The 27,358-nt window shown below is 40.9% G+C and overlaps 1 protein-coding gene across 4 annotated transcripts in view; it reads right to left on the bottom strand.

The window, feature by feature from the left end:
* Nucleotides 1-800: 800 nt before the first annotated feature.
* The window catches only part of FHL1 (four and a half LIM domains 1), a 98,278-nt gene continuing 71,720 nt past the window's right edge, over nt 801-27,358 (bottom strand). For 2 of the 4 annotated variants that reach the window (XM_036271530.1, XM_036271528.1), the window contains exons 3-7: nt 5,522-5,703; nt 4,887-5,061; nt 4,101-4,270; nt 3,449-3,635; nt 801-2,311 (exon numbers count right to left, since the gene is read on the bottom strand). In XM_036271530.1, the coding sequence (XP_036127423.1) occupies nt 2,157-2,311; nt 3,449-3,635; nt 4,101-4,270; nt 4,887-5,061; nt 5,522-5,677 (843 nt within the window). In that variant the 5' untranslated portion in view covers nt 5,678-5,703 and the 3' untranslated portion in view covers nt 801-2,156. Of the gene's footprint in view, nt 2,312-2,694; nt 2,895-3,448; nt 3,636-4,100; nt 4,271-4,886; nt 5,062-5,521; nt 5,704-13,583; nt 13,675-27,358 lie in introns of those variants that run through there. The other 2 variants (XM_036271531.1, XM_036271527.1) reach the window with 2 other exon arrangements.

The raw sequence follows: 27,358 nt of genomic DNA, 5'->3' as shown, positions 1-27,358 counted from the left end.
TTCTAACATAGTAAATATTAGAACTCAAGGGGTTCTGCCCTTTGCTTTTATTGCCCTGGGCTTTGCTCATCAAAGACTACCGTGCTCTCCCAACTCTTCCTTTAGCTGAAATGTAGTTTGACTAGGTGCCCTTATGGCCTGGTGACCCTTCCATCATGTGGGAGGAGAGTGCAGCAGACACCTATTTCACTGGACCTCCAGTGCTGCTCTGCAATGACCTTGGCAGGTGGGTAGGTTGAATGACTCAAGAACATGAGCCCCAGAGATGTGTAGCAATTATCTAGAAGCTGAAACCTCTGTCAACCCTATCCCCTACTGTATGAAGTTCATGGACCCAAATGAGCATCCTCCCAAATAAGCACTGTCTACAAGGGGGAATGAAGTTCTCCTGAAGGCCCAATGCTAGAGGGCAGCAGTTGAGGACATAGCAGTGCTCAACATTGGTCCAGAGCTCCAGAGGACACAGAGAAAGGGTAGCCAACAAAATAAGGATTGTTATAATTTCTCAATGACGTTTCAGCCACAGTTCCCTTCTCTCCCCCCCCATCCCGCACCCCATCTCTCTTGCCAAAGATATTTTGCCCCTTTTAAGGGAGGGCAACATCTGGGAAATGCTATTTGGGTCAGAATGGGTTTTTGTTGTTTTTAACTCAATCCAAGTGCTGTTATAGGTTTGCTTGGTCTTGTTTGTAATTCCTGAGTATGTCCTTGAAGAAAGGAAAGAAGTCATTCAGGTTTCTGGATCAGTAGCATTACCTTATAGCAATTCTACAGGGCAGAAGAAAAAGATAGGAGGCAAGTTATTTATATGCTGCTTTATTTCTGTAATGATACACTGAAATGTTAGATGATATTAACTAATGACAAAATATAGAAATGAGGCATCGACTTCTCTAATCATTACTACAAGAATGTTAATATGTATTGTCATTACATGTTCACTTTGATATTGTCTCATTCTACTATGTAATATAATAATGTAGACAGAATACAGTAAGTAGGTGATATTGCATCTCAGGTAAGCACTATATGGCTGCCTGTGAGGATGGAGACCTCCCCACTCCACCAGAGATATAGCTAAGTTCTTTAGGAACAGTCCTAAGTATTATAAGAGAAGGGACATTGGTGGGCCTCTTTAACACAGAGACAAAGAGCAGACAACTACTATGTTATAAGGGATTCAACTCGCCACTGGAATTGTCACATCAATGTCAATGACAGTCCTGGCACCTGCTCAACTACCCCTCTAGAGTTTTATGGTTACTTCTGTAGGATGATTTCAAAACTGCAGGAACGTTTGAGGAGGCTAAAATATTTCATGCAAGTCTCCAAACCGATAATCTATATTGCTATTAATTAAAACAAAATATTATTAATTTTAAAAAATGACAGCTGGGTTAGTTTTGTTAAAATTCCAGAAGAGAAGTATTCACTGTGACGATGTTCCTCTGAAACAGGCTCATTTTCTCAGATCTACCTACACTTTCCACATCACCTGCATGTTCCATGCTTGAAAGTAGGAACATTCAGAAAACACAGCACTCCGGAAACTCAAAGGTTAGTATGGGGAAAAGGTCAGTTTAGAATCACAGCTAAGTTCAAATGTTAATTTTCTAGAAATTCATATTAGTCCATCCAAAGCACAAAAGAACAGAGGAAGGTTTTGATGAGGAAGTTAAACCATGCATTTCGATAAGTTCTCTTTCTGCTCACAGAACACAGGATGAGCAGCGAGTTGGAGCAGCCGCTGCAACTCTTGTGTCCTGTGATGACATGGTGGTTCCCAGCTGAGTCACAAAGGGCATCTCAGTGGGAACTTTATGTCTTAGGCTTCTTGCTTACATCATTAAGCAGCTAAATGGTTAGTACTTTTCTGCTTTGTGATAAACTTGCAGAAGAGTCCATCTATCTAAGTGTTCGTTTTTTATATGCAGCTATCACAAAATTAACTTTGTTGCGGAGCTGGTTTTGCTAAATCTTAGAATGATCACTGTGTGCCCTTATTTGAGTAATACTGTAAAATGGGATAAAAGACAGAAAGAACAACTTTTTAGAGGTGGGAGACTGTTCTTCCCCTATGGATGGTATAGGGCAGAGGGTGAGGACACAAAGAACAAGACTCAATTCCATTTTACAGGACAGGAGCCCCTGTCAATTTACAGCTTTTTGGCACAGTCGGGACAATACACTTGCTCCTGATGGAAAACAAAGCGCTTGTTGGCCAGATTCATGGAGCATTTTTTGCAGTGGAAGCAGTAGTCGTGCCAGGATTGTCCTTCATAGGCCACCACACTGGAGCCTTTACCAAACCCTGTGGAAAACACAAAAGAGAACAAAAGAGACAGCTGAATTAATACAGGTGAGAGATGCAATGCTGCCTTGCCCATTCACAGAGCCAACAAGCATGGAAGGGCAGCATCTGCTGGCTCCCAGGCCACCCCTCTCCACCGTGATCTGTCCCCTATGCCATGCCACCGTGACCCTGCTACATCTCTCAAGAACCTGAGAAGATGCCAGAGCTCAGCCAAGGGCTTCCCTGATTTAAAGAACCCACATTCCCATGCCACCACAATCTCCCTGTGACACTTGCATGGACCTCCCAGCATAACCAGTTTCTTTGATTTAGGTCAGGGCCATGGCATCAAAGTGTCCACCAGGAGGCAAACTTGGGCTGTTTGTGGGGTGTGCACTTACCGGGCCTCGAGGAGCTGCTAAGCTTCGATTTTTTCTATAAAGAACCACCACCCACGAGGGACAACTCCTCTCTCCACCCGGATGCCTGCCCCGGAGGTTGGCGCTGGGAAACAGGGTGAGAGGCAAGCGTTTCCCGTGGCACACTGGGGGCTTCCTAGCTTTAGAGACTGGGTGGCTCACTCTTGACACAGTCCTTTTCCCTGAGGATGGCAAAAGTCTTCTCAAATGTACATTTCAAGGCTCCCCGGGGTGATGGGAATAGTGGAGGCAGGGAAAGGGCCCAGGGCACGTGGATCCCGGCGTGGCGCGAGATGAGGAATGAAGTTATTAGCTCGGCTTCTGATGGCAACACAGCTGCCCACAGGCACCTCTGACCTAGCCTTCAGCTATGGTGTGTTGTGATCCCACAGCCTATAGCCTCCCTCCCCTCCCCCTTGCCTCTCTCCCACCCCTACCCCATTCTCCCTCCCACCCTCCAAATCCTTCACGCAGTGCCTGCCCATGGCATGGGTCTCAGGCTCATAAACTCTGCAGCACAGTGTTGTCAGCAGCAGTCAGAAAGTGTTCTGTATTGCAAAGGCTAACCTGGCCTGGGGGAGAATTCAAAACTATTTGGGGGCTTTTGGGATCACAATGGCAAGGGGAGGGGGCATTCTTTGGGGCCTTTGTGAATGAAACCAACGTAGGAAAATGAGAGATGATTACCATGCGCAAAACCTAGCCTGGTCGACTTAGCAAGGACTCTTTAGCCTACCAGTGATGGGGTTCTTGCATCCAGCACACTTCTTGGCCACAAAGTTCTTGTAGCAATCCACGCAGTAATACTGGTCCTCCACAGCGGTGAAACGCTGCCCAGCCAGCTTCTTAGAGCAGGTAACACACACAAAGCACTCGGCATGCCAGGGCTGATCCTGGTAAGTGATTCCTCCAGATGTGATGGCCTAGACCAGGGAGTGTAGCACCAAATTCAGATTCAACAACCATTTTGTTGAACGCCTACTATGTGCCAGGCACTGTGCTGGGCGCTTTGGTCTACAATATCTCATTTAATCGCCACAACGGCCATGGGAGGAAGGTGCTATTATTATCCCCAAGTTACAGATGAAGATACCGAGGCTTAGAGAAGTCGAGCCCCTGTGTGAGGTTACTCAGCAACTAGGTGGTGGAGGTAGGCCTCTAGAACCAGGGCTGCCTGTGCCTCCAGGGTAAGTGCCTTTTGGACAGCCTGAGTTGGTCTGGGCACTGCTTTCTACTACCAGTCTCCTCATCTGTAAAATGAGCATAATAATTCCCACGTCACAGGGCCGTTGTGAGGATGGAATGGGATAGTGTGTGTGCAAGTGCTCTGCCAACTGTCAAACACTTCTAGAAACAACAGTCCATGCAGAACTCGCATGACAACATACCTTGTTGCACTTCACGCAATGCTTGGCAAATTTGGACTCATGGCAAGTCATGCAGTAGAAGTCCTCCCCTTTAGGGAAGAAGCTTCCAGACCCAATGACTTGCTTGCAGTTGCTGCAGGTGAAGCAGTCTTTGTGCCAGACGATCCCCTTGTACTCCACATTCTGATCTCCTATGGGAGGGGAGGAATTGATTGGATAGCCCCACTGATAGTGCTCTGCAGGGGACTGCATCCACTCAGCTCTCACCCTGGGCCCTCCAGAGATGAGGGAATGCAGGCCCTGCAGTTACTGGCCTCACGCTTCCAATGAACCTACCCGTGGGGGGTTTCTCAACGATGGCCTACTTGTAGGTGTGCCTACTCAGATCTGTTGAGGAGGGGACCCCAGCTGTAGTGTTTGAGGAGTAGATACCTGAGTCCCCACTCCCATGCCCTTTGTGGACTTCAGAGGTTCTGCAGGGGACTGGCTGACCCAGAGTTACACCCTAAGGAAGAAGCATGCTTCAATCACTTACTCTACCCAAATGAGAAAGTGCTACATACTTTTCACTTCCTTTTCTTGCCACAGACAGTTCTCTCCAGTGGTCTTTAGTTTCCGAATGTGTGCGTGTATGCGAGCATATATGTGTACGCATGTATACATGTATATATATATATGCGTGCATATATATGCTAAAAGCTAAGAGCAGCTCACAGCAGCATTAGCCCCATCCTCCCAAGCAGCCCCACTTTATCTATGCCCACAGGTCTTCTCCCTGGCTACCCGGGGAGTAAGTGTGGGCAGTACCTGCCACAATTGGCTTGAAGCAGCCCTTGCACTTGGGGGAGTCCTCCTTCGTGGTGCACTTATTGCACAGGATCTTGTTGTCCTTCGACATAAAAGTCTCGTTGGCCAAGGGGTGCAGGCACTTGGCACAGCGGAAGCAGGTGTCATGCCAATAGCGGTTCTTATAGTGCACCTCCTAGAAACCAAGCATAAAGGGTTGGGCTGCTGTGAGTAACCCAGGGGTACTAGGAGGGGAGTAGGGGCCGAATACTGAGATGACACCACCCCTTGTACCTGGGGATGCCCTTAGGAGAATGTTTTAGTGAGTTACATGAAGGACACTGAGGTGAGGATGGAAGACTCACAGTTCCTGAAACAAGAAAAAGAGTACAACCAACAGAACTGGCATGGGCCTTGGCACCAGCTGCTCTAAGTTCCACACAGACAGCTCAGGACACTGTCAAGGGAACAAGCATTAGAAGCAAGGGTGGTTGGCTCCTAGGCCAGGGCCTCTGTTTCCTTGTCTCTGTACCACTGCCTGTCCTGCCTTCCACATGGGTGGCTGCAGTAATGAGAATATGGGAGAGGGCAGACTTTTGTTGTCTCAGCCACAGGAAAATCACCTTATCCCATCCGCAGGTGAGGACAACTGTTACCTTGGAGTCTGCACCAATAGGCTTGCGGCATTCCACACAGGTATTGGCACAGAACTTGTCAAAGCACTTCAGGCAGCAGTGGTGGCCATCCTTCTCCACGTATTTCTTACCCTGCAGGGGGTCCCTGCAGTAGTGGCAGTCAAATTTCTCAGCCATGGTGCCCACCTTGTACCTGGAGGGACCTATGGGGGCAAGGAGGCAGAAGAAATGACCAATGGAAAGACTAGCATGCTGTATCACAGAGGCTTCTGGGGGAGAGCTACACAAGGTCACTCGGGGCCTGTAGGTGCCAAGGCAACAGATATTTCAGTAAGACTCCTGAGAAGAAAGAACCCGTGAGGGTAGCTCCCCAGGGGCCAGAAGGCCAATGGCTAGGGAAGTCTCTGGGGACTTGGGAGAAACCCTTGCTAGGATATCCCCCTGTGCTGCTTCACACGGAACACTGAGGGGGACAAGTGGATCAGAGCTTTTGTTGGCCTGACAGGGGCTCTGGGTGATGTGGTAGCTCTGAGCAGTGATTGAACTAGTGCAGGGGTATGATGGAGCAGGCAAGAGAGGAGTTGTTTTACACAAAGGGACACACAGCTTTGGGAACAGTGTGCATGAAGCAGGTGCTCTGGGGAGAGACGCTTGGCTGGGTTACAGGCTGGCTGGCTCAGCTGGTTGGTGGAGGAGGAAGATGCCCAGACCTCTGCTTTAAGGACTTTGTTCTAGACAGTGAGCCAGAACCCTTCCTGCCAGCTTACAGCTCCTCCTCCATAACTTCTTGGGGAGGGGAGAAATAGCATCCTCTGGAGGTCTTGGTTTCCTCTTTATTTTTTTATCCTCACCCGAGGACTTTTTTTTTTTGCATTTATCTTCAGATAGAGTGGGAGGGAGAAAGGGAGAGGGAGAGAGGGAGAGAGAGAGAGAGAAACATCAAGTGTTTGCCACCCACAAGATCCCAACCGGGGCCGAGCACAAACTGCAACCGAGGTACAAACCCTTATCAGGAACTGAACCCAGGACTCTCCGGTCTGTGGGCCAATGCTCTAACCACTGAGCAAAACTGGCCACGGCTTGGTTTCCTCTTGACCGGAAAATTCAATTCATCTGAACAAAGAGTCACTGCTGTCTGTAGACAATGCTAGGCACATAAGCAATCCTTATTAATTTGCTTAAAATGTCTGTATTTGCCCAGCCAGTGTGGCTCAGTGGATTAAGTGTTGTTCTGTGGAGTGGGAGGTCCTGGCTCAATTCCTGGTCAGGGCACATGCCTGGGTTGCAGGCTCGATCCCCAGTGGGGAGGAGAAGGGGCTGTAGGAGGCAGCTGATTGATGTTTTCTCTCTCATATCCAAGTTTCTCTCTTTCTCTCCCTCCCCCCTCTCTAAAAAAAATCAATAAAAACATTTAAATAAATAAATAAATGTCTATATTTACTTAAAATCTGGCAGAAAACTTTTATATCTCTGAATGGATCCCAAGGAGTTTTGCCCAACGTATGAACAAATCCCCTTGCCCCATCTTGACCTCCACCCACCTGCAATTACAAACATTGCTAAGGCACTCTTAATTCTGTCACCAAAAAGGTACCAAATGCGAGTATCTATAAGCTCTCAACTTCTTAAACATATGGTAACTTGTTCCACTCTCCCTGAAAAAGAAACTTACATTGGCAAATAAGTAGCAATTATTTAACTTGCTTCAGGAAACATGAGAATGGGGACTGGTTTTTTTTGTTTTTTTTTTCAACTACCCACAAACATGGTTATTGTGCTAGCAGACGCCTCCAGTGTAATTTAGAGAAAGAATGAGGGGAAAACAATGAGCAGCTGCCCAGTACTCCAGGCAGCTCTGCACTAACTAAACGGGTCCAAACTCCCTCTGGATCCCATTCCCAGTTTTTTTGTTTGTTTGTTTCTTTGTTTTGTTTATATATTTTTCTTTATTGAATTTTAGAGAGAGAATAAGGGAAAGGGAGAGAGAGATAGAAACATCAATGACAGAGAACAACAACTGGCTGCCTCCTGCATGCCCTCCACTGGGGATCGGGACAACCACCTGGGTATATACCCCGACCAGGAGTTGAACTGGTGACCTCTTAGTGCATGGGTCGATGCTCAACCACTGAGTCACACTGGCTGGACCCAGTTTTTTTTGTTTTTTTGTTTTGTTTTGTTTTTATACAAACACATGTCCAAGATGTTTGGATCTGGTTGCCATAGGCAACCAAATAGCAGAGTGTGAGCTAAGGAAACTCTACCGTGTGTTTCAGACCCTGCCTTGGTGAAGGCTAGTGAATTGTCACTCAGAACTGGGTCAGTTACGGAAGCCAGTCCCCCAAAAGAGGGAATCGGACCACTGATAAGCATCATGTTCTGAACCAGCCCCATTCCAGCTTATGGGGGCACACAGAACCCTCATCTCCATAGAACTGATGATTGAAGCAAGTAAGTATCATTCTTGGGCAAAGATAATTGTTCAAGGCAGCTGTATCACAGCAGAGATTTATTGAGACCAGAGAATGGTTCTTACTAGTACTTTCCCCCCAAAAGAAAAGCAGGATGTTCCCTTACATCATTGTGTTAGAAATAAAAAGCAGAGACATGATGAAGCCAGGGTCCATCCCCTTGAACTATGTAGCTTTGAAACTGCCTTTAGCTTCTGCATACAGAAAAAAGTACCTGTCACAGTGATAGCATGTTGAAAATCACTCTCCTAAATTCATTCTTTCTGGTCCTTTATATGTTACATAAAATCTTTGTCTTACTGGCTTTTCCATATTGAAATGGTGCATTCAACAAAGATTTACTTTCTTGTTAAGAGCTGAGTAGAGAAACCAAATAAATCTTCAGTAACAGTACATGCCAGGAAATTAAATTATCAGTGGCTCCTAAATGCCATTTGACAGGAAATTGGAATCTATAAGATTAGACAACACTGGTTAGTAATCTCAGCTGGTTTAGCCCATTAGAGACTATCATTTTGGACAATATTTGAAAATCCCTCCTCCCTTACCAAAGTCCCTGTTTATAGAATAAAGCGTTGAACACTACTCAGTTTAATATCACTCTCTTCTAGGCATCCAGAGGATGAAATAATGTATGGTTCACTAATGAACATGGAGGTACCAGAATGTGTTGAATATGGAGTCACATTCAATGAAGTTGCTTACCACTTTATCATTCTTATAGTACAGGGTCTTAAACCAAGCAAAAGGAAAATTAAATAAATCTGCAGTGAGAAAAATCCAGGGTCATTCTTTTTTTTTTTTTTTTTTATCTTTACCCAAAGACATTTTTGCAGTTATCTTCAGATGAAGTGGGAAGGAGGGAGGGAGGGAGAAAGAAAGAGAGAAATATTGACGTGAGAGAGACACATCGAGTGGTTGCCACCCACAAAACCCCAACCATGGCCAGGGACAAACTGCAACCGAGGTACGTGCCCTTAGCGGGAACCGAACCCGGGACTCTCTAGTCTGCAGGCTGACCCTGTAACCGCTGAGCCAAACCAGCCAGGGCCAGGGTCATTCTTTTAGAACTTATTTTCACATCGGACTCAAGCCTTTTTCTTTTTTAAAATCCTCACCTGAGGATATGTTTATCATTGATTCTAGAGGGACAGGAAGACAGAGAGGGAGGGAGGGAAGGAGGGAGAAAAAGGGAGAAGGATGGAGGGAGAGAGAGAGAGGAAGGGAGAAGGAAGGAGGGAAAGGGAGAGAAAGGGAGGGAGAGAGAGACTCATCGGTTGCTTCCCACAGGCACCCCAACTGGGGATCAAACCGAAATGGGGGTTATGTGCCCTGATCTGGAATCAAACCCATGACCCTTTGGTGCTTGGATGATGCTCTAGCTAGCTGAGCCACACAGGCCAAAGCAAGCCTTTTTCATGTGTGTGGAAACACTTATTTGTCAAGACAAAATAGGCAATTCTACGCATGCTGGCTTTATACTGTCTAATGAGTAAACAGGATGGAAATACTTAAAGCATGTTAACAATGTTGATGACAAATTCATGAACTTTAGTACTCTTTCGTAATAAATACAATTAAGAAGAACTTGGGTAACCTGAATTAACTTACTTTTTTTTTTTCTAACCTTATGATTATTTGGTCCCAAACTATTTCAAACAGTCCTGCAGTGTGCTTTAGGAGGAAGCTTGAGTAATACATTCCTGCTGATGAGATAGTTACCATGCCAAAACTTTGCATAGAATATGAAAGATGTGTATAAGAGCAAAATACTTTGTTACTACTTATGTTCAAAGACGTTAACAACTCTAAGATAAGAGCTTATAAATGACAACACCGAGAGCTTCCAAAAAGATAGCAAATATCCTGATTTGTGAGCTCCATGAAAATGAGACATAGTTAGGCACTGACTTCATGAAAAGAAAGCTTTGCACTTTCCTCTTTTCCTTTGTTGGAAATAAGAGAATAGAGAAAAATAATGGTGGCACTGATATTTTCTTTGGGGTTCTCTTTAATCTTAATTAATGACATATACTGAGGTATTTACCTCTTAGGGAATAATTTTTATCCCTTCAGCGAATTTCTAAGTACATGAAATCTGAAGTTTTTCAACCTTCCAAAACTTCCAGATCTGTTTGCCTTGACTTATTTCTGTTATCTGGAAAAGGGCATGTCATCAATCACTGAATGAAACTTAGATACATGTAACTACAGCACTGCTTCCCTTCCTGCCTAGTAGGTTAGAATCAGCTGGAAATGTGACTGGGTAATCAAGTTTTAGATATTTATTCCAAGGTGGTAGCCTGACTTTCATGCTATGCCTGTTTCAAAAGCCACATCATTCTTCACTTAATAAACAAGTTTCCTCTTTCAGAAAATTTCTGAACTACATCCAACATGCTATAAGGTGCCTACATAAACCTCAATATCTCAATAAAAAGTTTTGGCTTTTGATTTAATCATGCATATATATGAGTAATATAACATTTCAACTTTTTAAACTATAAATCTCTCAATATAGAAGATTGTATTTTTATTTAATAACCTTGCTTGTGTTTTTATGTGTATTTTCTCACATACTGTATGCTGATGTTCATTTTTCCCCTCATGCCTAAGTAGCTCAAAATAAGAATATTTAAGGAAAAAGTGATTATTATAACTAGGTAGCATTTTTCTAATTAAGCACTTTCCCTGAATTGTATAATGTACAATGTAAACAATGAAGAGCAACACAAATGAAAAACAAAAAAACAAAAAACATTCAGGTTATTTCTGCTCTGTTAATTGCTAAGTCCAACAAACCAGTATGTTAGTCACTCCATGTATAAATAGTGGCTTCTAAAGAAATGGTACTGTATATTATTTTCCTGAGAACATTCAACAAATGGAATGAAGCCTTGCCTGATGAATAGGACACTTGTGTAACAGAGAAGTGCTCACACTCATGCACTTGAAGGTGTCATCAGATATTTGGGAATAAATACCTAAGTAGCTGGAATGAAATGAAGTTCATGAGTTCGTGGCTGAAAAGTAGTCATTCATAGAATTTCATAGAAAACCAGAAAGTGTTTTTTCCCTTAAAAACAGAATGTGTGCAAAATGATTCAATGTTATTAGCAACCTCACTTGTACACTGCATTTAGAAAAAAGAACACATATAAATCTCTTTTTGGGTCACTGATAGACAGGTAACATAATTTAGAATATATCTGGTTATCAGGAGGGTTAGATAGAGATTATTAAATGAAAATTTATGTGTCACTAACTTTCCACTATGCCAGATTCTATTCTAGGGCTATTTTTTCCATAGTTCAAGCTTTTCTTAACATTTTTAAAATTGATTTTAGAGACAGGGAGGGAGGGAGGGAAAGGAAGGGAGGGAGAGAGAGAAAAGAGAGAAGAGAAACAACGATGAGAGAAACATTGAACAGTTGCCACTTGCACATGCCCTGACAGTGATCGAACTTGCATCCTGGGTATGTGTTCTGACCAGAAATCAAACCAGCAACCTTTTGGTATGTGGGATGATGCTCCAGCAAACTGATCTACCCAGCCAGGTCGAAGCTTTTCGTAATGTTGTACACATTATGTGCCGCATGTTTCATCTTCCCTATAGGACAAAAATACTTCCAAACCAACAGCATTAGAATATGTGTTTTCAGTTTCTCTAGCTGTGATGAAGTAGTAAGCAGTCATTTGTTGGTCATTAAAAATACAAAACATTCAGCTTCACCTTCAACTACCATTTTTCAGTTATTTAAAAAAGCCAATTCAGTTTGATTACTCCATCTCACCTCACTTTTCCATCCATGACCTGAGAATAGACTGCTGGGGCTGTGTAACCGAGTGAGCAGTAGCTGGTGAAAGAAATTAATGGCTGTACTATATGGCAAATTATCTTACTTCCTTTTCACCCATACCTACCTCTGTCCTCAGTGTGAAAGACCAAAGTGTAAAGGATTTCAACTTACATAATTTTGCAGACTGTAAGAGTTCAATAACAAAAGTATAAATTCTTGTTCTTGAAATGTCCTCTCAGTATGTGGATGGTCACTAAAAATGGATTCTGATCCAGTTTTGTCCACACAAAGCTCATTTCAAGGCAATGTGGACTTTTTCTTGTGAAGATTTCTCTTTTGTCTGATTTCATGGACTTATGAACCCGATGCAATACAAAATAACACTTCCTGATTTAAAAATTCATCTAAAAGTTGTCAATTAATTTGTCTAATTTAGTCATAGTTATAACCTCCATATTTATATAAGCAAGAATAAAGTAAGGATTGGGTGCAATTTAAAACCAAAGTTTGGGTGTGCTATAATTATGTCACCTTCTAAATACAGTATGTCCCTATTTTATCACTTAATTAGAAAATAAAATGGGAGTTACTCCACAAGTTAATATGCATTCAAGGTCCATTGGAACAACTGGTGCAGCTGAATAGTGTGCCTACACCCAGAGATTGTGTATGTTGGCCGATACCACAATCTCAGGCATGTAGTGCCATGCTTGTAAAATGGCTCCTGGGAGGGGGGAGGGGAACAAACAGCTCTTGAACTCTTGAACAAGGAAGATAATGCATATTAATTAATTAAAGCAGGGAATTCCATTGCAGCACATTTGTTTTAAAACACCAAAGGAGACATTTCTAAAATGTTCTTATTGTTTAAATATTGACAAGCAATCACAAGTTTATAAAAATAATTTTTCTAAAAGAATGCCACTGGGGAGGACGGTGTCAATGGGGGGAAACGGAGAAACATCTGTAACAAAAATAAATTAACTAATGTAAATAAATAAATAAATACCTAATCCTCAAAACAAACAAAAACTAAAAGAATGCCACTAATAATTGCTTTGTCCCTTAATCTCAAAATTGGGAGACAGGACAAAGTACTTGGTTTCTAAGAAAGGGAACCGTTACTAAGGCAGAGGGCAACAAAGCAACAGTGACATTTCTGGTTTAGGAGAAGAGACAGGCAGTAGGCTGACTAGAGAGAACCGGGCATTCTGAGGAGACTGCCTGTCCTTTGACGCCTTTTCTACAGTGTCTTGTCCGTGGCCGAAGGGCTTCCTTAACATCATGTTACAAAACAAGAGAAAGACTCTTATGGTAATAACAGTCTAGAGGTTCTGAAACTTTGCCCCCTTTCCATTAATAAGCTAAGTGTTATATCAAAAGGATCATAGCTCTTTCTTCAGGAAGACTAAAAACATTCACAAAAAGGGAAGATATTTGGTAAGTCATGAACTTTGTCAAGGTAAGGACTTTTATTTTATAAATAACCAAAATTTTCTAACCCAAAAACCCTTCTTTCCTCACACAATTTCTTACAGTTTCATAAGATGTCCTGAAAAAATGTACAATATAGTAAAAGGATTATGTTTTAAGAATAAGCCACTCAAACTGCTACTTTTACTTGAATAAGAATATATTTTGTCTTTGAAACAGCATTAGAAGGCAAGAACAGAACAGAGATGACCTATGTCTTATTTACTATTTAAACAATACGAAATTCATTTAATCAAAGAGTATCTTTTAAGGAATTGATGGATTTACTGCCCTGACAAACTTATGCTCAATAGAAGATCAAGAATATGAAACTTTTACCTGAGTGTCTATGGGAAGCCATGGCTCAGAGACCAAGTTCAGGAGCATAGACCAGTCCTCCCTGGAACCCAGCTGATAAGGCTGTGGCTCCTTTGTGAACATACATTTAAGGAGAAGCAGCTAACACAAAAATAACCAAGAGCAGATGGCCCACCCCTCCCCAGAGATCACAACCTTAATCCCACTAGAAAATTCTTAACCATTTTAGGTGATCCAAAGGAGAAGAATAGAACCCAGTAAAAATACCAAACACTACATATAAATACCTGTGGGGCTACTCAGCATCCAAATTAGCTCCAGAGCCAGAGAGGCCACATAGAAAGTCATCCCTGTACCGGAATAAAATTTGGACTCAGCTCTGACATAGCTTAACACTGAGCCATGCTTGTTAACCCACTTTATATGCCTAAAGAGCTTGTATTTGGCTCTACAAAAAAATTCCTTCTTGTGCCATTAATGATAAAAGTACCTATAAGAAATAGACTTATGTTATCAGTGTAATTAAAAGTAATTAAATACTATGAATATAGATATCAAGGGAATTATCAATGTCTTCCTTGGTATGTACCAGATTAGCAGAAGTACTGGAAAGAACAATTCTAGCCACACATCTTCTTAGTGTCAGAGAAGGATAGGACAGAGACATACACATTTTACCTGCTATCTACACAAGGAAGATAATTTGTCCCACAAAGAAAATCCCTTGCTTTTCACTGTAAGGACAATAAAAGTGAAAATATGGATGGAAATGAAGACAGCAACCTATCGTGTTGTAACAGCCCAACAGGCCATCCGATGGCTGGAGGCTGGTCATTAGGAACAAGCTCTAGGAAAAGTCAAGGTTGTGAGGATGGCCTGTAAATCCTCCATGACCCACTGCCCTGTTCCTTCTCTGGCCCTATCCCTGGCCCCCCTGCCCTCACTCCCTTCAACTGCAGCCTCAATGGCCTTGGAGCTATCCCCTGCACCCTCCAGACATGCCCTACATCAGGGTCCCAACACTAATTCCCTCAGCACCAAGCCTCCCAAGGTTGCTCCTCTGCTTCACTTCCTCAAGGCTTTACTCTAAATCACTTTTTCAGTGATGTCTTCTTTGACTACCCTATTTAAAATTGCAACCATGGCCTGACTGGTGTGGCTCCGTGGTGGAGCGTAGACCGGTGCACCAAGTGGTCACCAGTTTGATTCCCAATCAGGGCACATGCCCAGGTTTTGGGCCCAAACCTCAGTGAAGGGCATGCTAGAGGAGGCCAATCTATGTTTTTTCTCATCAATGTTTCTCTCTCCCTCTCCCTTCCTCTCTCTCTAAAAGTCAATAAAAAAATATTTTTTAATTGCAACCATGCTTCCTGCCCTGGTGTTTCCTACGCTCTTCCCTAGTTTATTCCCCCACAATAATTATTTGTTGAAAAATGAAATAAAGTCAGCAAAGACTGTTAATTAAGCCTTATATAATACCAAAACACAATCCCACCTGGAACACTAAAAGTGGCTTTGGCTACTGAAGTTCAAGGCAGGCAATCTTCACTCTGCAACAGGCATAGTACCTTATAGACACTGTCTTATTTAATGCATGTTAATGGTTTTTCCCTATTCGTGCATCTCCTCTACCAGGGTGAGGGCTGGGAATATGCTTTACTTGTCTTCCTAGTCTCAGCATCTAGCAGGTAGCAATACTTGCTTCATGGATAAAGGAATGAGTTTTGCAATTCTTATGCTCTTCAAACGTGGAGTGAAGAATTAATCTAAAAGACAGCTTGCTTAAAATTAGTCTAAAAGAAATTGTCAGTAACTCCTAGTTAGCTGGAAAATGTCATAACAATAAAAGCCAGGATATGTTAAAGGCAAATGACATGATAATGTAAGATACAGTCCTTCCTTCCAAGTGTACCAAGATCAATATACAAATTACTGTCAGGCAAGGCAGAGCAAGGTGAGTATTACAAGAGATATAAAGTGGTGTTGAAATTTATCACAGGCAGCAATCACATTAGGTTTGGGGGGATTAGACAATACTTGATGAATGTGATAATATTTGATCTGGTCCCTGAAGAACAGGTAACACTTTAGCACAAGGAGAAGAGGAAAGAGAATTCCAAGAAAAGGTACATTGTAAGCAAAGGTATGAGAAAAGCACAGGACCTTCTCCAGAAGCAGGATACAGCCCAGCACAGGAGCATAGGATATGGAAGTAGTGACACACAAAACTACAAAGGAAGGGGAAGCCAGAGCATGAAGGGCCTTTTTGCAATTGGTGCAAGGGAAGGGTGGGATCGGAATAATGCAAGAAGTAACAAGAAGTGTGGATCCTAGGGCAGAAAAGTCAGGAATCAGGAAGAATCTGGAAGGGTATTGTGGTTGTCCAGAGGAGATATAAGGGGGTACTGAATAAAAGAAAGCAATAATGGCAATGGGCCATGAAAAGAAAGAAGGGTTGTACAGGCCACTGTGCGGCAGGACTGAAAGTACAGGTTTGATGTATCAGAAGGAAAGGAGCTGGTGATTCGTCTGATTTGGTGATTCTTGGTGACTAGGAAAATAATGGGGAATTTGAGAGGCAGCACTGGTGGGGGAAAGAGTGGTAATTTATTTGGGTTCTTCTGAGATGTCAATAACTAAACCCCTTTAATGGAATCAACGTTGTCAAGTCAAGAGAGAAATAGGGCTACTGGTAAGGTTATGGTGGAGTCATGTTTGTGGGAATTCTTGCACTGCAATCTAATCCCAGACCTTTACCTAGCAAACACCACAGGGCGGATCAAACTTCCAAATTTCAAAGTGGTGCAACCTAAGAGTCAAACACAGCAAATTCAGTGACCTAGATGGCCCACACTTCAACATCATTCACACCTTGGCTCAAGGTCACGCTTCTCCCTTTACTATATATATATAGTTTACAAAAGAAATTTCCAAAGGATTTAAAACTTCTTCACACAACTACTGGCCATTAGTCATGGCAGAGACAAGAGGCTGTCAACAATCTGGAATGGAGTCTTGCCTGGCCAGTGTGGGTCAGTGGATTGAGCATTGTCCCATGGACTGAGAGGTCCCGGTTCAATTCCCAGTCAGGGCAAATGCCTGGGTTGCAGACTCGATCCCCAGTCAGGGGTGTGCAGGAGGCAGCTGATCAATGTTTCTCTCTCACATCAATGTTTCTATCTCTCTCCCTTCCTCTCTCTACATAAATTCATTTTTTAAAGGCTCAGTGGAATGGAGTCTTTGTGGGTTTATCAGTAGTTTGATCTTCATGTTTTTATATTATTCTTCTCCTCCTGCCTACTATTAATAAGTTAATATACTGTAAGTTTTCCTCAATATAATTTTGCCAGACTACTAGTTCCTTCACCAACAATTTTACTGAGTGACTCCAACTATGAGATTAGGCATCTAGTCATGTACTATGATATGATGTGATTTGATGCTGAGCTCTCCCAAATATTTCTTGTCCTATGTGTCCTTGCCATCTCATATACCTGTCAATCTTTACAAGGGGAAGAGTATTTTTCTTACTGAATAATCAAATTTTGCAGTCACTGCTTAAATGTTACACTGCAGGGCACGCCTGTCAAAGAATAAAATAAGGAAGCCCCACGAGAACCACCTAAGGGATGATTTCATCATGTAAGATCTAAATGAAAGCAAAGCTGAAATTCTTTATCCCCAAAGGATCTCTGAGTTTCAGAGAAAAGAAAAGGGCAGTTATGAAAGGGTAAGACCTGTCACAAATGAGGTTAGATATATGAAACACAGAACTTTGCAAATTGCAAAGCACCATGAAAATGTTCATTTATTCCAGTGAAGATCTGTTCATTTCACAATTAACCAGGGCTTAGAAGGTTTCCTTGTAATATTCACACAGAGATTAAGAATTTAGACACATACCAAGGCCTTTCCAACTTGATTTCTAGAAATGTCATCCCATGCTTCATAACAGTTTCAAATGTCTCCTGTCCTCAAAGTCGGCCCCTTCCTATATTGCTATGAAACTCTCACCAAGATGTATGAGCTATCCCATCCATATACTACAGATATGCTTATGGGCCCCTAATCAGAAATTATCATCAAACAACACTGAATAAACGACTTTCAAAGCAAACTACTATATGATCTCAGATTTTTTACAAAAATAAAGTGGCACTTAAAAAAAACACAGAGAAAAATGATAAAACAAAAGAATCAGAAAACAGAAATATTCAATGAGCAAAAACTAAAAGCATTTCCCTTAAGAACAGAAACAAGACAGGATACCCACTTTCACACACTTCTTTAACATAGCACTGGAAGTCTTAGCCTCGGCAACTAGACAAGAAGAGAAAATAAAAGGGATCTAAATTGGAAAGGAGAAAGTGAATGTGTCATTATTCACAGACAAGATACTATACATAGAAAACCCTAAGGACTCCATGAAAAATCTACTATATTTAATAAATAAATTTGGCAAACTAGCAGGATACTAAATTAACATACAGAAATTGATGGCATTTTTATATACCAATAATGAACACTCAGAAAGGGAAACAAACAACAACAAAATCCCATTTACCATTACAGCAATAAAAACTAAGATACCTAGGAATAAACTTAACCAAAGAAGTAAAGGACCTGTTCTCAGAAAACTACAGGTCATTGAAAAAAGAAATAGAGGAAGATATAAAAAAGTGGAAACATATACCATGTTCATGGATTAGAAGAATTAACATCATTAAAATGTCCATACTACCCAAAGCAATCTACAGATTCAATGCAATCCCTATTAAAGTACCAACGGCATATTTCACAGATCTAGAACAAATAATCCAAAAGTTTATATGGAACCATAAAAGACCTCGAATAACCACAGCAATTTTGAAAAGAAAAAAGAAAAGTAGGAGGGATCACAATACCAGATATCAAGTTATATTACAAAGCCATTGTAATCAAAACATCCAGGTAATGGCACAAGAACAGGCACATAGATCAATGGAACAGAATAGAGAACCCAGATATCGACCAAAGACAGTATGCACAATTAACATTTGACAAAGGAAGACAAGAGCATACAATGGAGAAAAGACAGTCTCTTTAATAAATGGTATTGGGAAAATTGAACAGCTATATGCAAAATCATAAAATTAGACCACCAACTTACACCATACACAAGAATAAACTAAAAATGGATAAAAGACTAATATGTAACCCATGAAACCATAAAAATCCTAGAAGAAAATGTAGGCAGAAAAATCTCACACATTATATGTAGAGGAATTTTTACTGATACATTGCCTAGGGAAAGAAAAACGAAGGAAAAAAAATCAGTAAATGAAACTACATCAAACTAAAAAGCTTCTGTAGAGCGAAAAAAGAAAAAAACAGCATCAAAATCAAAAGGGAACCCAGTCTCTGGGAGAACATATTTTCCAACAAAACATTGACTATGGGGTTAATTTCCAAAATATATAGAGTACTCATACAACTCAACATAAGAAAGACAAGCAATCCAATTAAAAAATGCGCAGAGGACCTGAATAGACACTTCTCCATACAGGACATACAAATGGTCAGGAGACATATGAAAAAATTCGCAACATCTCTTATCATCACAGAAATGCAAATTAAAACGACTGTGAGATATCACCTCACACCTGCCAGAATGGTGGCCATCAACAAATCCTCAAACAACAAATGCTGGTGAGGATGTGAAGAAAAGGAAACTCTAGTACACTGCTGGTGGGAATGCAGATTGGTGCAGCCACTGTGGAAAACAATACGGTGTTTCCTCAAAAAATTAAAAATGAAACTGCCATTTGGCCCAGTGATCCCACTCCTTGAAATGTATCCTAAGCAGCCTGAAACACCAATCAGGAAGAATATATGCACCTCTATGTTCATAGCAGCGCTATTTACAATAGCTAAGATCTAGAAACAGATCAAGTGCCTATCAGTAGATGAGTGGATAAAAAAGCTGTGATATATATATATATATATATATATATATATATATATACACACACACACACACACACACACACATATACACACACACAATGGAGTACTATGCAGCTGTAAGAAAGAGAGATCTCTTACCCTTGGAGATGACATGGAGGGACTTGGTGAGTATTATGCTAAGTAAAATAAGCCAGTCAGAGAAAAACAAGTACCACATGATCTCACTTATTTGTGGAACATAATGAACAAATAAGCTGTCGACCAAAAGAGATCCAGAATCATGGAAGTAGGGAATAGACTGAGAAAGCTCAGAGGGATGCGGGGCGGGAGGGGTGGAAAGAGATAGATCAAAGATAAATGCACAACCGATTGACAAGGACATTAGGCTGGGGAAGGCAGGAGGGTGGTGGGAGCAGGAAGAAGGGGGTCAACAGCGACAAAAGGGGGACATCTGTAATATTTTCAACAATAAAAAATTTTTTAAAAAACAGAAAATATTTTAGGAGGAAACATGAATACACACACAAGAATTTCAGGTGAATGTACCATAAAACTGAGAAGCTGGTAAGGATAAATCTGTCATATTTTAGGTGTTCAAATTCTCTTCCAGTCTATTTCTACCACCCGCTTGTGATATATCTGTTTTATTTCCATGTTGCCATGTGCCATGATTCAAAACACCCTTTCAATCATGCTAAGTCCTGGCACTCACCAAGCTCACCTGTTGTGGACATTTCAAGCCTCTGATAGATGGTTGAGAGCTAAATATGCATGACACTAGTCTATGATTTACCAAGTAGATTAATATCCATTAATAGGAAAAAACAGCAAATCAAATAAGCTTCAATCTCTTTATTCTTAAAGCTACTAATGGAGATTGACTGCTTGACCAGAGGTGTTGTCACAATACATCCTGAGCCCTGCACTTCCTAGTGTGAGGTCTCGACTAGCAACATAAAATCTGTTTTCATTTACCAAAGGTCTGTAATTAATGTTACCTTATTATGCATTGGTGTTTTCCATTCCCAAACAGGGGATAGCTCTGGAATTCTGAGTAAAGGTGCACAGAAACAGGAGTAAGAGCACAGGAAAAGGAAAGAGATCAAGCAGTGATCTGGCTGTCACTCAAAGTCTAGATTTTGTTAGGCAATAGGGTTGAGTAATAGCAGGGACAATCAGATTTATAGTGGATGAAAATTACTTAAGGTGAAAACCTCACTTGGTCCCCATTATCAAGTTTTTCCCAAGGGCCATTATTTATCTGCCTGAGCATTGTCTCAATCTAGATTTGAAGCAGACACTCAAGGAGGATCTAGGAGGGTTGTGGTGCTCAGTGATTCATAGCTGAGTAGACATGAGTAACTTTCTGTGGAAAGAGCTGTTCTGTTTGTGAGGACAGGTACTAGTATATGAAAACTCAGCAGTAGACCAGAGTAAAGGCCAATGTGATCTTGTGAGTAGCCTATTGTGAGGTCATGGCCTGAAAGGGTAGCCTGTTTCTTCGGTCAGTCTGTGCATAGTCAGTACAGAGCATAATAGGTAGGATTTGTGGATGTTTCCATCTCCATAATGACAAAGTTGGAAATTATCTTAAGATAGCATCTAGTCCAACCACCTCATTTTACAGATGTGGAAACTAAGATGCAGAGGTGGAAGAAAACTTGCTTCACTATGTTAACAACAGCTTCATGTCTATAACCCAAGTGTCCAGACTTCCAAGGCACTATTCCTTGCATAATATCAAGCTGTTTCCATCAAGGGCTCTTTACTCATGGCAATGTAAAACCTAGGAATGTGGTTTATGGTGAATGGGGTTCATGGTCCCTTCAGTTTTGACAATTATCAGCAGAAGCTAGGTGTCTGGGTCACAAATCTTAAGACTAAGGGACAGTTATATGATTTGTAGATGAACACTTTGCAGATTTTCTCATGCTACATCAAAAGTCGAAGCAGAGAGACCATTAAACTTCAGCTGAAATAACTGGGAAATGGCACTTGATACAGAGCCAAGAGAGACAAGGACCAGGTTGGTGGAGCAGCATAGGTTTTACCTAAACAAATGATACTTAAGGAGCATGAGTGAGTGATTTAAAAGCTCTTAAAGTCAGACAATAAGTTCACCACACCAGGCAGTGAGTACATGAACAGAACAACAGAACACAAAGTCTGCCAAACAGAGCATGGAAAGAAGTCTGCAGCTATAGAGGCAGAAGCTACCAAAGGTCATGAACTTGAAAAGATGATCACATTTACCTCAAATTTCAACCCTTCTTCTTCATTTTCTCTCTCCTTTTTTTTTTTTTTTTTTTTTATCCTCACCCAAGGACATTTTTTGCATTTATTTTCAGATAGAGTGGGCGGGAGAGACAGGTGAAGAGAGAGAGAGAAACAGCGATGTGAGAGAGACGCATGGACTGGTTGCCACCCACAAGACCCCAACCTGAGCCGGGGACAAACTGCAATCGAGGTAATTGCCCTTAGCGGGAACAGAACCCAGGTCTCTCTGGTCCACAAGCCGACACTCTAACCACTGAGCCAAATTGGCCAGAGCTTCTTCTTCATATTCAAGCAGTGTGATACTCAAAGAGAACAAATATGTGAATATGTATCTAGTGTAAATAAGATCCGATTTTCTAAGGTTTCGAAAACTAAACAAAGAGTGATGGTGATTATTACATCCAATGGAGTTCAGATAAAATGGTTTAGAATGGATCATAGCTATTTTTTAATATTTCCATGAAATAAATTAAGATCTTAATTTTATAATATTTTAACAACTAACATTATTCTAAGACAAATAATATGGATTTTTCACTGAGTTTAATATGGCTGTATCTTTTTTTTTTTTTTTTAGTTTCAAAGGAATACAATGTAGTGGCTAAGATTATGGACTCTAGAGCCAGAATGTCTAGAATCAAATCCTTCCTCCAAGTTTTACTTAACTTCTCTGTGATTCAATTTGCTCACCTGTACAATGGGGATAACAAAACCTACATTAATTGGGTTATTGGGAGAAATAAAGTAGTTAATATCTGCAACATTCAGAACAGTAGCTGGTACACAGTAAGCACAAAATAGTATTATTTATTCAATTACACTCTAAAAATATGGATGCCCAAGTAGCAGATTTCTGCAAAAGAAGAATTTATCTTCAAGTTTACCAGTTCACAAGGGATATGTGGAGAAGTGAGAAAAGCTCAGGATCGTGGCCAAGAGTCCAGCTGTAAGGCTTATGGGCCTGAGAATGCTTAGAGCAATTCTCAAAGTCCTAGTAACTCAGAGGAATCAGCCTCTGGCAGTGTGACAGCCCAGAGGAGAGAGCTGTATATCCCACACAGGTAAGGAGGGTTCAGGAACACATGATGGAGATCTAGGGAGAATAAAACTCTGCATTTTTGATACTCTACTGCAAATAAAAGACCTGCTAGATCTAGGTCACCTGCTCAGTCTTGGGGTCAGGAAGGCTCTTCCCTACGTCCCTCCTACCAAGTAAGGGCCCAGTGAACCCAAAGGATGATTAGACTTTCCAGCACAATGAACAAGAGCTTGCTGTGATGTTACTAATTAATGAGGCAGGCCACCTGTGGTTCAAATATCTGATATCAAGTTGGTCTGAAGATCAACAATAAAAAGAGGCTACCTATACCATCAGAATAGTAGCTCTAGCCAGAATGTGGGCTAGTTTTGTACTGAGTTAATTCTGAATGAATACCAAGGATGTAAATCTGAAAGACCCTCTCTTCTTAGGCCACTTCTAGGAAGGACTCAGCAGCTCAGATGAGGTAAGGTTGCTTGTGGGGAGACTTAGCTTCAGTGGGCACAGTAATAACTAAGGTTTCAGGGGTAGCAAACTAAAATATGCATTGTATATCCCACTCCTGACCAAAGATACAATGTGGTCATGCCTACTCCAAGATGAATTCAAGTTAAAGCACCTGGAGTTGGAAAGAATGACAGAAGACTGATATCTGACCAACCTGTAGACAGGCTGGGCCACAGTCCACCATGACCCAGAACTTATAAACTGTTGGTAACTAGGGGAAGAAAAGCTGTATTATCAGGTCCAATGATCTTCCTCAAAAGCCCTAAAGCTAATCCCCTATCAGGAAGGGCTCCTTAAACCCTGTGACTCAGTTTAACCCAGAAGAACACAAAGAAGGGAACAGGGACAAATCACTAGTCCAGGGAGGCAGGATAAGGGCAGAGGCAGCTCTGGGATCAGCTGTGGGGAGAGAAAAGACAAACTGGTCCAAAAGACTCTCTGAAGTTCTTTGAAATTTCCATAGCCTTCTCTCCTAGTGGCAGGGTTTGGCAAAGCCTTCAGCCACAATATCTCAATCCCATATAACTCAAACTTCTTTATTTGGTTATTTTGACTAAAATTCTATCAATCGGGGCTTCATTAGGATTAACAATAAAATAAAAAGATCACTGTTGAGTGTTAGTGAAAGGAACTAAAGGATATGAAGTCCTCTGGAGTTATCAGTATATTGATTATATTAGGGTGACACTGGTTATCAAAATTAAACAGTTTTCAGGTGCATAATTCCACAACATATCATCTGTGCACTGTATTGTATGTTTACCACTCCATGTGGATTTATTTCTTAAATGTTTTTTGAAAAGGTACAAAAGAGTATATAGTGAAGTCTTCATCCCCTACCTGTACCCAAATACCCACTTCCCCCTTCCATCAGTAATCAATGATACCAGTGTCTTCTTGTGTTTCCAGAAATACTGGGCATATGAGAAACACATAGCTATATACATTTTTTAAAAACATAATGGTGATATACTATCCATACTCTTCTACACCCTGCCTTTTCTACTTAATATATTTTAGAGAATTTCCCATGTTAGTACATAGAGACTTTCTGTTTTGTAACATGTACATAGTACTCAACTGTATAAATATATCACAATTTATTTAATCAATCCCTTATTTACAGACATTTACGTTGCTTATAGTCTGTTTTATCACAAACAATGCTGTAAGAAATATACAAAATTTAAAGTGATGGAATGGACCAACTTAAAAAAGTAGTAAGTTACTTTAATCATACTGTCTTCCTCTCACACCCAACAGGGTCAGCTGCACTAAAAGAGCAGAGTTGTGAAATTTATAAGGGAAGGGAGTGAGAAAAAGGAAAAGGATAAAAGGATCTCAGGTGGATCAGATAGCTCCCACCAAAGCTTACTGAAATGACAGATTATTTTTGTTTACACAGAGAAGACGCCATCTGGAAATCCTATACCAACTACACTAAGGTTACCCTCAGTTAATAAACCACCCAGACAGGAAGCAGCTTTTGATTCCAAGTCAAGTACTCTTTGCACCAAATCACAATGCCTTGGCCAACAAATTACAAAACAATAAACTCAGTAAAATTCTTATCCTGACAAAGTGTCCATATGGTCATACAGAGAGGGATCATGACAGATTAGTGGCAATGAAGGATTTACCCCTCAAACTTAGTGTTCATCAACTCTTTAGGCTGAAAAGCTATAAAGTACATGTGATAGTTGACTTTCAAATATTCAAGTTCTCTTTTTAACCTATTTTTTAAAATGAAAGGTGGCTTCTCAGCTTTAGATTATAATGGAGCCACCTGAGCTGGGCACAAGTCCTTTTGGACTATTAGACAAGCAACATGTCAATGATGCATTATCATCAACCAAGTGCATAGCCCTGACTCATAGGTTTGACCTTAACTGCCTGCTGGGAGAACAAAACCCCATATTCGTTTGTTAAAGAAACCTGTCAGGGGTTTTCCAACTCTATCTGTATCAGAGCTTTAAATTAACCTTGAAAGTGTTCCTTCTTTAAAGTAGAAGAGTAGCCTGAGGTCTGTAGTCTCAAAATTAGTGTTTCCTGAAATGGGCACTTGCTATATAAAGGTCACATAACTAACTGAAGCCAGGTGACTTGTGTTCTATTTGTCACTGATTTATCAACTTAGATTGTACCTCCCAATTTCTCTGAACAAACAAGAAAAAGAAATTTCATAGTACTCTCATTCTAATCTCAAAGCTAACATGCAAAAAATTAACTATTTACAGGTTGATGTTTGTAAATCAGCTTAGTATATGGAAATGATTTAAAAAATATACCTACTAGCTATTTTTGTTAGATGTTAAAACTGGTATCTGCAGTCACGGTGTAGTGGACCAGGACTATTATAAAAATCACAAAACTGAATTAATTTTCATTCACTTCAAATGGTCTACTCATTTAATATCACAAATCAATGCTAAAGTCTATATAAATGATCATATTGGACAAGGAAGCATACAGAGAAGAGACTAATTCTGGAGCTGTGAAACAGTATATTTAATTTGAAAACATTTTTAGCAGGTGCAAAACCAATTATAAGTTAACTCTGTAAAAATAAATTTAGACAACAGTATAAAAGTTAAATGAATTTTAAGCTTTCATTTAATGAAGAAAAAACAGTACATGTTTCATTGACTTTTCTCTTTTGTAACTCAAGAAATGTATAATAGATGTGGAATCAAAAATCCCAGATGGAAACCCTGACTATGGTGAGCTGCTCACTAGCAAAGTTAATTTTTCTTCCTGATAAAATGGGGACCTTAATACTGTCCTGCTTTCGCTACAGAATTGTTTTAGGAAGCAAATTAAATCATGTGTCAAAGCACTGTATGAACTGAAAAGTAATTTCAAAGTAATATATTAGTAAAAACCACCACCCAACACCTCCACAATTGACACACTCAAGGGGTGGACTGAGCAGGCACCAGAGCTCTGCTGAAGTAAGTCCTGCTCAATGGGGTTGGCACCTGCACAGCTGATCCTCTACAGTGGTTGGAGGTTGGTGGTAGGTGGTCACAGCCAGTCCTGGAAGCTAACTGACCTGGGCTCAACTACAACAGGAGAGTGTACACAGCCCACATAGGGGGCATACCTGGAATGCTCAGCTTGGGTGATCAGGGAGGCTGTGCCACTGGACGCTACAGAATACCTACTACATTAGACAACTCTACCAAGCCTGGGAGATGTAGCAGCTCTACCTAATACATAGAAACAAACACAGGGAGGCAGCCAAAATAAGAAGAAAAAATCCATGCCTCAAAGAACTAAATGAAATGGAGAAAAGCAATCTACTAGATGTAGACTTCAAAGCATTGGGTATAAGGATGCCTGATTAATTTAGGGAAAGAACAGATTAACTTAATGATAACTTCAAAAGAGACAGGAAACATAAAAAATGAGATTGAAAGCATAAGAAAAAGAACCAGTTTGAAATGAAGAATACGATAACTGAAATGAAGAATGTATTACAGGGAGTAAACAGTGGAGAAGATGAAGCAGAGGATCAAATCAGAGATTTTGGAGATAAAGAAGCAGAAAACACCCTATCAGAACAGCAAAAAGAATTAGGAGCCTCTGGGACAAATTTAAGTGTACCAACATTCACATCATGGAGATGTCAGAAGGAGAAGAGAGAGAGCAAGGAATTTAAAACCTATTTGAAAAATAATGACAAAAAACTTCCCTAACTTGGTGAAGGAAATAGACATACAAGTCCAGGAAGGGCAGAGAGTCTCAAACAAGATGAACCCAAAGAGGCCCATACCAAGACACATCATAATTAAAATTCAAAAGTTTAAGGACAAGGAAAGATTCTTTTTTTCTCCTTTATTGATTTTAGAGAGAGAGGAAGGGAGAGGGAGAGGGAGATAGAAACATCAATGAGAGAGAACATCAATTGGCTGCCTCCTGCATGCCCCCCTCTGGGGATCTGGCCCACAACCTGAGCGTGTGCCCTGACCAGGAATCGAACTGACAACCTCTTGGTGCATGGATCAACGCTCAACCACTGAGCCAC

Source organism: Molossus molossus, unplaced genomic scaffold (assembly GCF_014108415.1).
Source record: "Molossus molossus isolate mMolMol1 unplaced genomic scaffold, mMolMol1.p scaffold_m16_p_2, whole genome shotgun sequence".
In the NCBI taxonomy this organism is placed as follows: Eukaryota; Metazoa; Chordata; class Mammalia; order Chiroptera; family Molossidae; genus Molossus; species Molossus molossus.
Note: the sequence above shows the minus strand (reverse complement) of the source record. Positions and strands in the feature narration are given on the sequence as shown.